Source organism: Lonchura striata, chromosome 1 (assembly GCF_046129695.1).
Source record: "Lonchura striata isolate bLonStr1 chromosome 1, bLonStr1.mat, whole genome shotgun sequence".
Lineage (NCBI taxonomy): Eukaryota > Metazoa > Chordata > Aves > Passeriformes > Estrildidae > Lonchura > Lonchura striata.
Window position 1 is genome coordinate 68930227 of NC_134603.1, and position 13563 is coordinate 68943789.

Below are 13563 nucleotides of genomic sequence, written 5' to 3' on the forward strand. Positions count from 1 at the left end.
GCCTAATTTGAGGAGGAACTGATGCTGAAAAGAAACAAACTCAAAGGCATTTCCAAATTTCCCCCTTTTATGCTGATCCTATTTAAGCCCATTAAGTCAGGTGAGAAATTCCCCGAACTAACTTGCCTATTTTGAGAGTATGATCATAGCAAACCTTCAAATTCTAGAAATGGCCCTGCTCCAGCAAAGCACTTAAGCATGCTTAATCAGGTACCCCATTATACAACATGCACATTATTATTGAATGAACTGTGTAAATGAAAGCCTTAAAATGCTTCACATGAATAAAAATGCAGACAAATTTTCCCTGTGGGGATTCATCCCATGCAGGAGATATTTGCAGCTTTGCATTTCAATCAGTGAACGGTCTGACCCTGCTGCTGTTGAAGTCAGGGGCAGAACCTATCTTCTGCAGTGGAAGCAGGATCTGATACTAACAGCACGTAATATGAAAGGGGAAATTTTTTCCAAGTGGGTGTTCAGATGATGACCCATTTCTTGCATCAGGCTATTGTTCACTAGAGGTGGCACTGCCTTTAACGTTTTACTATCCAAAAATCAGTACAAAGCGTAACATCCAGTTACTGCTCTTGCATGTTTGCATCTCTTCAAGTTAATAGGGAAAGAGAGCCCCAGGGCAAAGCATGATTGATGAGATAATTGACTTCACACTGTGGAAGAGCAGGCCAAATTCAGCTCTGACTTAAGTATTTCTATCTCTGCTTATGTCTGAAATAATCTGATATAGTCCATCTGCTGCCAAAGTGGAATGGTGGCATGAGAGCACTACTATTCTGTGAGTATTTTGTTCTCTACTTGCCCAGTATTCCCCTTCTTACTAGGGAGAGCTTCAGTGTGCACCGCTGGAGAAGATAACTTCATGGATAGTGTATGGAGGTCATTGTATCAAGAACCATAAAGTGGTTTGGATTGGAAGGGACTATAAAGATAATCTATAGTTTAACACTCCTGCATGGACAGAGGTGTTAAATGGAATGGAATGTATTCCATTAGATCAGGTTGCTCAAAGCCTCATCAAACCTGACATTGAATGCTTCCAGGGATGGGACATCCATAACTTCTCTGGACAACCTGTTGCATGTCAAAATGAAGAATTTCTATGTAATGTCTAATCTAAACCCACCCTCTAAAGTAATTTCCCCTTGTCCTATTTCTACATGCCCTTGTGAAAAATCTCTCTCCGGCTCTCTTGGAAGGCCCTCTTCCAGGAGCTGAAACATGCTATCAGGTCTCCTCAGAGCCTTCTCTGTGCCAGGCTGAACAAACCCAGCTCTTTCAGCCTGTCTCCACTGGAGAGGTGCTCCAGCCCTCTGATCATCTTCATGGCCCTCCCCTGGACTCACAATACCCTCCCTGCATTTGATTCTTGTCCTATGCTCTGATTGCTTGGCTATGTCTGTGTCACTAAAAAAGAAGTCTGTCTCTTGCTATAAGTCCATAGAACCAATTGCCCTGGTGATCTTCAGCAGCATGTGTGTGCCTGATTCCTGGAGTGCTTGGCAGTGTTTTAGGTGGAGAGTGTGATTGGCACACACTGTCCTGGCCTCACTGCTCTCGGTTTGCCCTCTTCCCAGCACAGGAGTCCAGTCTTCAAAGGGCCTAGGAAACATCCTTTGAAAATGGTACAATGCCCTTGTGCAGGGTATCACTCAAGAACTTCAGGGAGATGCTATGTGTACTCCAACCCTTGGTTTTCTTCTCTGCAATAATAATTTTTTCTTTACTGGGCAGTTCCAGAAGGCAGACTGTTTTAACGATAAGAAGAGGTCACATACGCAAAGTAGTGTCTCACTAGGTTTATGCTTTTACTGACATAATTGGATGTCTTACAGAAATACAATAGCAGAGTAATCCATTGTGTATGTGCAGTAAAATGTGTTATACCTCAGAAAATAAACATGCTCTTCTCAGTTAAAATATTTCTGAAAATATAATTGCCAAAGTAAACCGCCAGCCCAAGTTTATTGAAAAGCCTCTTGGAGGCAGAAGCACATATTCCACTGATCAGGAAGGTCAGTTAATGAACATCAAAAGACATCAGAGCAGAGTTTTGTATCTTTATACTATGGAGGTGTATGAAAATGTTTTCATATCTAAATTTGGAGATAGCTGTTGAAAATCTGTGTAGGTATTTACATTGTTGGCGGTTTGGCTGAAGTATGTTTTGGCCAATTAAATGGAGTTGTTTTATGTCATTTTAATTTAAGTTAGGTAGTTTCTTCACAAAATTTTCTCAGGGCTCCGTCTGGCTTCAGATTATACTAAGGTACTAGCCTATAAAAAGAGAAAGAGATATAAGGGCAAATGATGGATGCACTGGTGGGGAAACTAGAGGGATGAAATCCCATTTTGTTCATCATCACTCTAGCCTGTAGTTCACTAATAGCTTTTAGTATTAAGCAAAACCAGTATTTGTTGCCATTACGGCCCATAAGTCTGTATTGATAGGAAGGTTTTCGCCCAGTTGTGCAGCAGTTCCCAGTATAAATGCTTTTGTTCCCAAGACAAGTATACTTTGTCCCAAAAATTAGAAGGCATCTGTTCAAAAATTTTTATTCGTCTGTAATACCTAATGGTTTCAGTAATAGATTATTACAGATTGACCTGATTCTCTTTCACCCTTCCTAACTTTTATTCACTTTTAATTAGAAATAAATACACAACTGGGAGAAGAGTTCTGGAAAGAGCTCTTAAATCCCACAAGGGTGTCTTTACATATGTGTATGTGTGCTTGGTTTAGGATTGGGTTTTTCTCTCTGCTGAGTTTGCTGGCAGCCAGTTGCTGGGGAAGGAGGATAATTACAATACAAGAGTGTTTCATGTTTTTCTCCTGTGGATGATGCTATAAATATAAAATTGCAGCAAAGATTTTATGGAATTGTTAACAAACTAAGGAAGATAATTAATTTATGCAGAGTACACAAGAGCAAAAGGATAGTGAAGTTTAAAAAGAAAAGTTGGGCAAATGGTCTTTTTTTCTGTGGTCTTAAAAATCATCTAATAAAATGTTGTTTTGTTGCACTAATAATTACACTAATAATTTCTGGTTTTAATCATTACACTACATATGCTTTTCAAGCAATTTTATAGAGTGTGTTCTCTAAGGTGGCTTATGAAAATCACCTTCACAGTCCATTTGTTTAGATGCTGCAGTGTGCTTGAGTGAAAGCCAACCACCTCTGAAAAGGATGCAGATTGCCCAGATCTATCACTTAAGACTAATAAATCCCTGCAAAATGGGGAGAGTGGGTTATTTCTTCATCAGTATCATATACAGGGTAGTCTCTGGTTTTAGATCTAGATTTTCCTGTCCTGAAAACACCCTCAAAAATAACACCTGTTATTTAACACAGCACGTCACCAGTGTTACACATGGTGATTTATGAAAGTGCAAGTTCAAAGTTATCTATAATTGCTCTTAAATACATTTCTGTCTTATCTTCCTCCTCTAACCTACATTGTCTGCTTGTTTATAGTATTTTTGAATTGCACAGATTAGGCACTCTGCCCCTCTCCTCATTTACGTAAGGGACCATCCAGAGCCCTGAAATCACCTTGTGAATCATTCTAGCTTGCTGTTAACCTCAGAAAGGGAACACCAGGAACTGATGTGAAACTCTCCCCATCATACTTAATTATGTATAAAAGGAAATTAACAACTCGATCTACAGGTTCCTTTTCTAAAATCTATCCTTCCCAAAGCCAAGTGACAATGTTCTCTGGTTAATCAAGGAAAGATCTATTTTGACACATGATCCTTTTACTGTCAAAGAGCATTTTACTCTTTGTATTGCTTGTATGACATCTGATCCCTTTGAATAAGGAAGGCTAGTTACTGGCTATGATGTAGAGTTGTCAGAGAGTCCAAACAAGGCTTTTATAAAAGCAAGGAGCTAGTGGGTTCAAGAGGGTGCCAAAATGGAGAGGATGAAAAGCAGTTCAGCAATAGCAGCAGCATTCTAGGTCAAATGGGCTTTGCAGGGGTCAGAGAGTCTTTTTCAGTCACTGAAGAAAGGATTGTGGGAAAGAAAAAGGAATAATAAAGTCCAATATGTTGATTTTCCCCTGTCTGAAAATCTGTGCTGCATTACTTCAGAAATTTTTCTTTGCCTGTTTGGCAGGTGGTAAAAATAAGAGTCTGAAATGGGAGAGGGTAGCAGACAGTTACTTGCAGGGGTAGCTTCCTCTGAGACTTCCAAGAGCCAGCAGACTTTTTAGGTATTGTTTTGAGAGAAAGACTTCACAATGATTTTCAGTATATGTTTGAAAGGAAAAGTAAACATTAGTGCACAGATCTTCACAGCTGCTTGTACATGGAAAAACAATGGAGGGACTGGAACACTCTTCACTTCTCATTCCCTGGCTTGATCCTATCTCGTATTGCCTTTGGTGTAGGAAACTCTATTGCCAAAAAAGCTTTTGTGAAAGTTACAATACTTTTCTGTTGTGTTATCAACTAACAACAAACAGTTAGACAAGTTTAACCCCAAGGGAAGTGCTTAACTACCTCAAATTCATAAGGCAGGTTAAATGAGTCCACACTACATTTATTTTTCAACCATAGGAGAGCAGACCTAGGTAACTAAGTTAACTGTCATTAGTTTGGGATTGACTATGGAAATGCTGAAGATTCACAGGGTGTAACTAATGACACTCCATTTGTACCTTTCTGATGATATGTCTGGTGAGACATGTCCTTTGTGTCTTTTAATTTTTGTTATTGGCTAGCATATAAAGGAATGGATTTACTTTTGTTTGCAGGGTTTGCAGTGAGAATGACTTCAATTAAAGAGCCTATTGGAAAACATGAGGATGGGGCATAAGACTAGGAAGGAGTCTGAAAATATCTCATTATGTGAGACTGGAAGTTGCATGCAGGGCTGTGTGAGTCAGCAACGTGCCCTTGCAGTGATGAAGCACTAACCTCAGGCTGGGTTGCACTAGCAAGAGCACAGCCAGCAGATCACAGGAAATGTTTATTCCCCTTTACTTAGCTGCCATGAAGCCACATGTGAGTCCATTGTCCAAAAGTGAGTCCAGTTTTGAGTTCTGTGTAACAAGATACTGACACACCAGAGTGTGTCACGAAGCATCAAGGATATACACGGAGGTGCTGAGGCAACAGGACTTGTTCAGCCCTCCCCTGCAGAAGGGAAGGGTAAGGAGATTTTGAATGCTGTCTTATATCTAAAGGAAGAGGAAAGACTGAGACAGACTCTTCTCTGAGATTCACTGCAAAAAGATAAGACTGCAACAGTGACAAGTTGCAGCTAGAATTTTTTTAGGTTGACATTAAAATAATGTTCTTAAGTGGGAGAAGCATTAGATGCTGCCCAGGGAATGATTCATGATTTTTTCCAGAGAGGCTGTTGGGTCTCCATGCTTGGAGATTTTCAAAGCTAAGCTGTTCAAGGCCCTGAGCTACTTTGTCAAAGCTGGAAGATAGCCTTGCTTTGAGGAGGACATTGAACTAGGTGACCTCCAGAGGTTCTTTCGAAATGAAATTGTTCTGTGATTCTGTGACCTAAATAAACTAAGCAAACATTAAGCTGTTCTACATCCTTATTTTGGAGGAGGGCTGGAGCTGCAGAGCATGGTACCTCAGCTTAGTATTTTCTGGCCTCTTTTTGAGTTTCTGCAGGGCAGTTCCAAAAGCTGGGAGAGAAGTGCTTTGGAATTGATCCATTCCCCCACTCCCATAATACTGTTGTTAAAGTATAACAGTGGTCATTTATTTTCTCTTTGTTTCTTTGATTTTTTTTTAATAAGAAAGTATGCATGTAGGCTTAAATATGCTAAAATTAAAATTTTAATTATGATAGAGAGAAGACCACCCATTCAGTCTACTGCTTTATCTGCTTATTGAGTGATCTTTAACACCTATGTCTTCATACAGGTTTTTGATCCATGAGAAAAATGAGTAAAATGTAACAAGATCACATTTTACCCGTGTGAAAACCCTTAAGCTAATCCTGTGTTCTTCATTTTCATAATCTCTGTAAATAATTGCCATAATAAATGTTATCTCAGCCCACTTCCAAGCATATGAAAAAAAAATGCACAGTACTTTAATACTGGTCTTTTGTGTTGGTCTCAACTTTTTACTGCCAGGACAAATAATTAGAGCAGTGTTTCTTTCTCCTGATAGAAGTTTTAAGTCCTGTCAGTGAAAGAATTATGTTATAATTTAGGGATCATTATAAGAATTAATATTCTTTAATATCATAAACTTTATGGTAATTTTTTACAACTTTATTATAATAGACCAATCAGACTACAGCAAAGCAATTATAGTCCATACAAAGAAAGTTCTTTGGCAGTGGAACAAATGATGAAAGAAATTGTAAAACAGTTACCAACATGTTAGCAAGTGTTAGGTAAGTTAGAGAAACTCAGCATCTCCAAAATGCTTGTGAAGTTCAGGTTACTCATCATGTAAGGGTTGAATCAACTGTTACATCTTATGTCTGTCCTTATTGAATGTTATAACAAAACACCAGCAGTGCTGTAAAACCAGGTCACAGCACTTCCTAATAGTTAGGATTTACACTCTGTGCCCATTGGACTCAGAAGGAGTGATGACTTGGGCTTTGGTGACTGATTTTGTAGGTCCAGATGGGATAGTCATCTTTTGAACACTTACGTCCAATTCTAATCTAATTCAATTTCGATGGTGGTTATTTTCATAGTAGTAATCAAAGTGAGTATTTTACCCATGGAAGTCTTCACATATTGAATTAAATCTTCATTTCTGAAAGTGCTGATTTGCATTTAAACCAGGTGAGGTTTATCTGTCTCCCCATCACTGGCATTCTGGATGAGTAATGTGTACATATATCTAACTGCACGGGTGCAGATATGACTCCTCTAAACTCAAAGTTCAGTGTTTTCCTAATTACTTACAGGCTATTGAGATTAACGCAACAAGATCTCTTTTGTGTTAAACAAGAAGCTCACATTCCTTACTCATGAGCTACTCTCCTCTTTCCCTCTTGGTGATCACAGGCAACATTTTTGCAAACAGAGGTCCCAGTCCGTCCCCCTCTGCAAGAAAGCCTTTGTAACTTGTGGCTGACCTAATTGTGCAGTGGCAGCACTGCTGCTGCGAATCTGGGGAGATCCCTGGTACAGCATTCATGTGGGTTTAGCAGTGTCTGCAGCCTGAACCAGCATATAGGTAAGCAGCAATGCAAGGCTTTGAAGTACTCTCTCCAGTTTCGTGTGGGGGTGAGATGCCCCACGGAGATTTTAGAATAGCTTGAAGACCATGGACCAACTTCTACATCCTTTTCAGTACCACACCCCACCAGTGAATGAGCTAGCTTTGCTGAAAATTATGTTTGAAAACCCAGCCTTCTGTATGTTATCTGTGGCAATTGTTATTTGTGCTTTCAATTCTGAAGTACTTGGTGAATACTCTTTCTTAACCTGGATATGTCTGCATGAGGTTCTGATGATCAGAGCCTGAATTTGTCTTAGTGTTATGAGAAAGAGAAGAAAATGTTGGGCTTTTTTCTTTATTCGACCAACAGAAAACCTCAGTATTGCCATTATTGTGGTCACACTGTATTAGTGTTGGGTAGAGAAAAGAAATGCAAAAATTGCAAGGCAGAATCACATCTACTACTAAATGTTACCTTGTTCTTCTTGTAGAATTAGCAAGTTTTATAAAGTATTTTCTGTCTCCTGAAGACAAAACCACTCAGTAATGTTGAGGTAGGCTTTCTTCATGTCATGTGTCATTACCCAGTAATCCCCATCCCATCTTCAGTGTGCACCAGTGAAGACTTAATCAAGCATGTAGGACAAAGAATAGTTCTTACTTAATCCATCCAAGAATGGCTCAAATTTGAAACAGGGGTGTTTTAGTGCTGCTCTTAGCTGAAACAAGGTTGTTAACTTGACACAGAACCATCACAGTCGTGTTTTATGTGTGTGCTTTCATGTTCAGGCAAGTAGTAGTGGCAATCAAAATGGTTTGTCTCAGCCGGTAATTCTGTTCAGTGCCATGCGTTAACTATGTTAAAAATTTATGAATCTTCTTGGTGAAGATAAAAAATAGGGAAGCACTTTGTCAAACTGATAGGTTTGAAGAAAGGGGAACATTTTAATTTTGCTTGAGCTTTGAGAATTTAATCATTGAGTAGAAAGATGTCTACTTGTATTTCCATACTTCAGGACAAAACTGCTGTTGAATGAGGAGGTTCTTATTCTGACCTGGGTGATTCAGCTGCCAAGATTGAGACGTAACAGGGATCAATTCACCCGTGAGCTCTGATAAAAAGAGATTGGTTTTCCTTCTGTTTGTCAACATGTGGGGACAGTGGGCTGGAGTTGGGGATCCTGCAGCAGGGCGGGGAGAGACTTGAGTGTTCTTATTATGCAGTAGGCAAGTAGGGCTTTGTAACCAAAAGGATCTAAATCTTTGAGCAGAAAGATGCAGGAAATAGTTGCAGGCAGGCAAGAAGAGGATGACGAAATGCAAGAGATGGTGAGTGAGGAAAAGGCTGCCCCCCTCATGTCAGGATATGGGAGTAGGTACTTAGCTATAAATTGCTATGTCAGCTATAGGGTGGAGGTCATTTATGGCATCCATGTGACAATAGATTTGTCATGAATTACAGAGAGGTCTCTTTTCATCAAGGTGTATATACTGCATTGTGCATTACTTCAAAATCTTCCTGTATGCTTTCATTCTTCAACCTCCACTCTATAAATTGATTTCTTCGTTATCCTATTTTGTCCTGGTTTTAACATAGTGTAACTTTTACTAATGTTTGTTACTGGGCTTTCTTTTGTTTGTCTAAAAGCCAAGAAGCCATATACTCATACCTGTTTGTTCACAGTGAGTTTTGTGCGGTTTTATTATTTGATGTTCAATGTCAAACTATTCACCTTCCTGTTAGTGTTTTGCTAACTGTAGATCTATGGTTAGCATACTCAAATCCATTCAGTGGCACATACTTTATTCCTGTAATTACCATTTTAAAATGGTATAATCTCTGAGAATATATCCAGAATCTAGAACTAATGTTACAGAAAATAAGGTCAAAGAAATCAAATAACATTGCTTCCAAAGTTGCAATAGAGTCTTTGGATCATCTTCCATCATTAATATCAATGCTTGACAGCACTTAAAAGTTTAATCATGATTTGTAACCCTCTGAATTTTATTGCTTCTACTGTCGGAAATCAATTTCAGTACTTAATGGCGTCTTGTAACCTCAGTCAAGGAGAATGTTGGCTTGATTTTTATTCTGGTTTTACTCAAAGTTTCACTGCTAAACTATAGTCTGACAAAATTATTTCTGTGAGATTCTTTGCAAAGTTGTTTTCTGTTCTGTAACTTGGACAAAACACTTTTGTGTATACAACAGAATTCAGAAATATTTTTTTCTCTGTTGATCATTTTTATTGAGCTATAGCTTCATGTATTCTCCAAAAAGTTGTTCATTCCAAGCCAAAAATACAGTGAAGTGTATGTTTAATCTTAGTCACACTTGCAGACCTGGGACTTCTCATGTAATTAACTTCCACCACAAGTGTCTGGAAGATCAGACCATAAATTATTGTTTAATCTTCCTGTTGCTTACTGAGGTTCAAGAAGAGAATGGAGCACACTTATAATTCCAAATTACACATTTATATTAGTCTTTATTGATTCCTTTTGATCAGGAGAAGTGTGTTTGGGCTTGATTCTCTTTCGTCACTCAGTAATTTCAGTAATTGAAATTATTGACCTGGTTGGGAGCTCTCCTTTAGTGGCATAATTGCAGGATGAAATTGAGTACATTTCTTAAGAGAAATTAGAACTGTGTTTTTTACTGAAAAACACAAAAATGGGTAGCTCATAGGAAGCAAACTAAAACAGGGTATAAGAAGTTATACTGTGTCAAATCTCCTCTTGAAATTTGCCTATTTTAATAGCATCAAACATGCAAAGGGCATATCCCTTGATCTCCTTTAAAAATAACTAAACATTGGAAAAGTTTATATTTTAAGTATGGTACTGTCTACTTTTCTGTACACTTATAGGAGATCTTGAAAAATAGAAAAATTGAATGGTGATACAATCAATGACACCCACTGGGCCAGCAGTAGATCTAGTTTATCAATTAAGTGTCCTGACTGGGAATTGCTGCCCATTTTTACCTGTACATAGACTTCTTATTGGAAATGTTATCTGTTTGACATAGAATAGGAGAAAAATAATGAGATTATGTTGCCATAAGGAGTAACATGAGTGATTTCTTGAACCATATAATTTAAACTTCTGTCTAATTCCTCAAGAAACTGTCCCTGGAAAAATTGTTTCTTCTGAGAATTAATGAAACTGATTTGCTTTGGAAGTTATAAGTCCCAAACCCCAGAGGACCAGCATAGTAAACCACATCTCTAAAAGCAAAGGACATAATGTTTTTGTCACTTTTCAAATCATCTTTATCTTATATATAAATGCTGAGCACCCTCCCTCACATTTCTAATGCATTTCATGTGGGTTTTTCCAATTACAAGGAGACAGCTGTCTGATTTATGTACTGATGACTTCCAGCTAACTTTCCTTGCTATATTTCATTTAGAGAGCCTGCTGTCTACACATGATAATGTTTATGTAGTGGATGACACTGTTCTGGAGCTATCGGAGGTGGAAGAAACAGCATCGGAAAGCAGCTGCTTTGCATCAGAGGACACCACGGAGGACTCGGGTGTTGTGAGCTCCCCGTCGGACATTGTGTCTCTGGATTCACAGCATGACAGTATGAAACTGAGAGACATCAAGCTGGTCAATGGCTACACGGAGCCAGCTGAGGCAGATGCAATGTGTGGCACAGAGACAGGCCCCGTGCAGAACGCTTACTGCCCCAGCGTGGGACCTGACACTGCTCCACTGAGGTAAACATTTACTTACCACCAGCACTTGTCCTCCTGGTAGGGACTCATTTAAGAAAACCAACTTATACTTTCTTCTGCTCTTTCATAAACCAGTACCAATGCCAAGTGACTCCTCCCAGTGAAAAGCTCAGTGCCAAATCCCCTCGAGCGACATACTTGTAGCAACAGGCAAAGGTCACTTTTTTGTTTGAACTTGTAGTTACATTTCTTGCAAAAGACCGCTGCCCTCCAGAGTTGATTTCTCCAAGGAATATGAAATAGTTCTGTTACAGTTAGGTTTATTTTGTACTTCTGATAGCACTTCTGAAGTTTTTCAAAAATGTTACCACATATTGATCCGGAAAAATGACATGCAGGTCATATAATGGAAAATTCAAGCCGCTGAAAGCCAGGTGGAAAAGGACTGTATGCAGTGAACTTTGGAGATTGGTTTGGAAATGTTTACATATATATTAAAAAAAAAAAAAATATATATATATATATATATATATATATATATACACACGTATATGTTTATATGCATATATATATATTTCCGTTCACCTAATGCTAACCGCCACTGGTGTTATACTTTCGGGTGGGGGTCTTTTCAGCATATTTCCTTTTCTTTTCCCTTTTTTTCTTTTACCATAAACAAACATTTTTCTGCAGTTTTTGCAAGAAAATACGAGAACCTGGAGTTTAACTAGAAACTGCCTTCAAGCACAAATGACTCTGACACTGTTTGTTTGCCAAAACTCACATAGTGGGTGGCAGGGCTGCAAAGGGAACCCAAAATTTATAGGACTTTGCAAATATAAGCTGGCCAAATAGGAAGCTGTGTCTCCAGCAAGGAGGGTGGCCTGGTAATACTGACAGGGATCCGCTCTGTGTGATGCTGCAGAGTCATGGGACAGGGGCCAGAAATTCCTCTGAATTCTCAGTTGACACAAAGTCTGTGCTTTCTGGTCTCTCCATTCAGCTGCTAATCTGTACCCTCTTCATAAAAGCATGTATCATGACCTAGTTATTTCCATCCACACATTTCTGAGTGAGAACTTCATCTTGGATTATACAGTGTGTGATAACTTAGGGATAAATTAGACCAAAGTCAGTATTTAACTTACTGGAATTATCTTTTTCCACTAGTATCAATGGGGACAAGGTCAAGCCTCACTTAGATACTTGCTCCAGAATACATTTTTCTTGTGATTTTTCCTTTTGCAGTGTCTTAGGTCCTGATACAATTTTTATTGGAAGGATTAGATAGGCTGGGATAGTAACTGCAATTAACATTCCAAACCTGATCCAAAAAAGAAACCCATTAATTTCAGTAGGCTTAGATTTGTCCTTTTGAGGTAAATAGGCTATCCCAACTTTCTTCAAAATGCATGATCTAAAGTGGTCTGAAAAACACACATGCATGTTCAGTGGGGGAGGAGGAAGTTAGCATTTTGTTGACCAATGACATCAAAGCAAAGCCCTATAATAACAATAGTAATCAGCTACAATTTTGGGGGGAATCTTTTTCTGGTTTTTTTAATCAAACAAAGAATTAACCACAGGTCGTTGTGACACGCTCTCTCTTGAAAGTCAATATTCCCTCCATCTTTCACCTCAGCTAAAGATACATATTCTGTCCATGACATTTAGATTTGCCCTTGCCCCACAAGCCCTATTGGAAAGAGTGCACAGAGAAGCTGTCCATCAGGACTTGAGTCCAGGGGTCTTGCTGAGCCAAAGGAGTGGAAACTGAAAGGATAGTGTGATGCACTGGTCATTGCAGTCAGGAAGGTGCTGAGAGGGCAGTGCTGCAGTGTCCTGTCTTGAGCCCCCAGTTCAAGAGAGAGACTGGAAAATGGGAGAGGGTCCAGTGGAGAGCCACTGAGGAGGCTGGGGCACTGGAGCACACAAGGTATGAGGGGAATGGTTGTTTACAGTGTGAAAGCAATGTTGGTACGGAGGGACCGGGTTGCAGTCTTTGCCTAGCAAAAGGAGGACTATCAGGGTTCTCAGGCATACAGAGAGGAAGAACAAGAAGCAACTGTCACCAGCTGCTCTAAAGGAAATAAAAATTAAATATGAGAGAATTCCCCAGAATGGGAATGGGTAAGCAGTAGAAGAGGTTGCCCAGAAAAGCTGAGGAATATCTATGTCTGGAGATTCTCAGAATTCAGCCAGGGGGAGCCTTGGGCAGCCTGTTCCGGCTTTGAAGTTAGCCCTTCTTGGAGCAGGAGATTGGGCTAGGCTTCCAGCTTTCTCTTTTTTTTCATGATTTTATAATGCTGAATATTCTTTATTTATCTAATATATCTGTAATTTAAAAGCAGTTGTTGGGACTGAAATAGGAGACAGTTGCTATTGTTTGGTGCATACAGTTATTTTTCATAAATATTATTTATTTTTTCACTTCTGGGACAGCAAAATTGCTGCAGATCAGCTTAGGGATATAGCAAAAACTTAAAATTTGTCATGTGTTTTAATCTTATATCAGCAACCACTTACACTGACACAACAGTGATGCTGAGAGTAATATCTTTTAAAATGTTATGGACGGAATGTGTAAACAAAGCAGCTTTGAAAATTGTGCTCCTCTAAATCCTTCTGAGATCAAGCTGCTAAGTTTTAAAAAGCCACTTCCTAAGTGTAGAGGAAAGGGAAAAAGGTATT

At 39.0% G+C, this 13563-nt stretch overlaps 1 protein-coding gene across 6 annotated transcripts in view; it reads left to right on the forward strand.

The window, feature by feature from the left end:
* Nucleotides 1–13563, forward strand: part of COBL (cordon-bleu WH2 repeat protein) — a 156556-nt gene that overhangs the window by 120146 nt on the left and 22847 nt on the right. For all 6 annotated transcript variants that reach the window (XM_031503982.2, XM_077785100.1, XM_077785068.1 and 3 more), the window contains one exon: nucleotides 10602–10914. In XM_031503982.2, the coding sequence (XP_031359842.1) occupies nucleotides 10602–10914 (313 nt within the window). The remainder of the gene's footprint in view (nucleotides 1–10601; nucleotides 10915–13563) is intronic.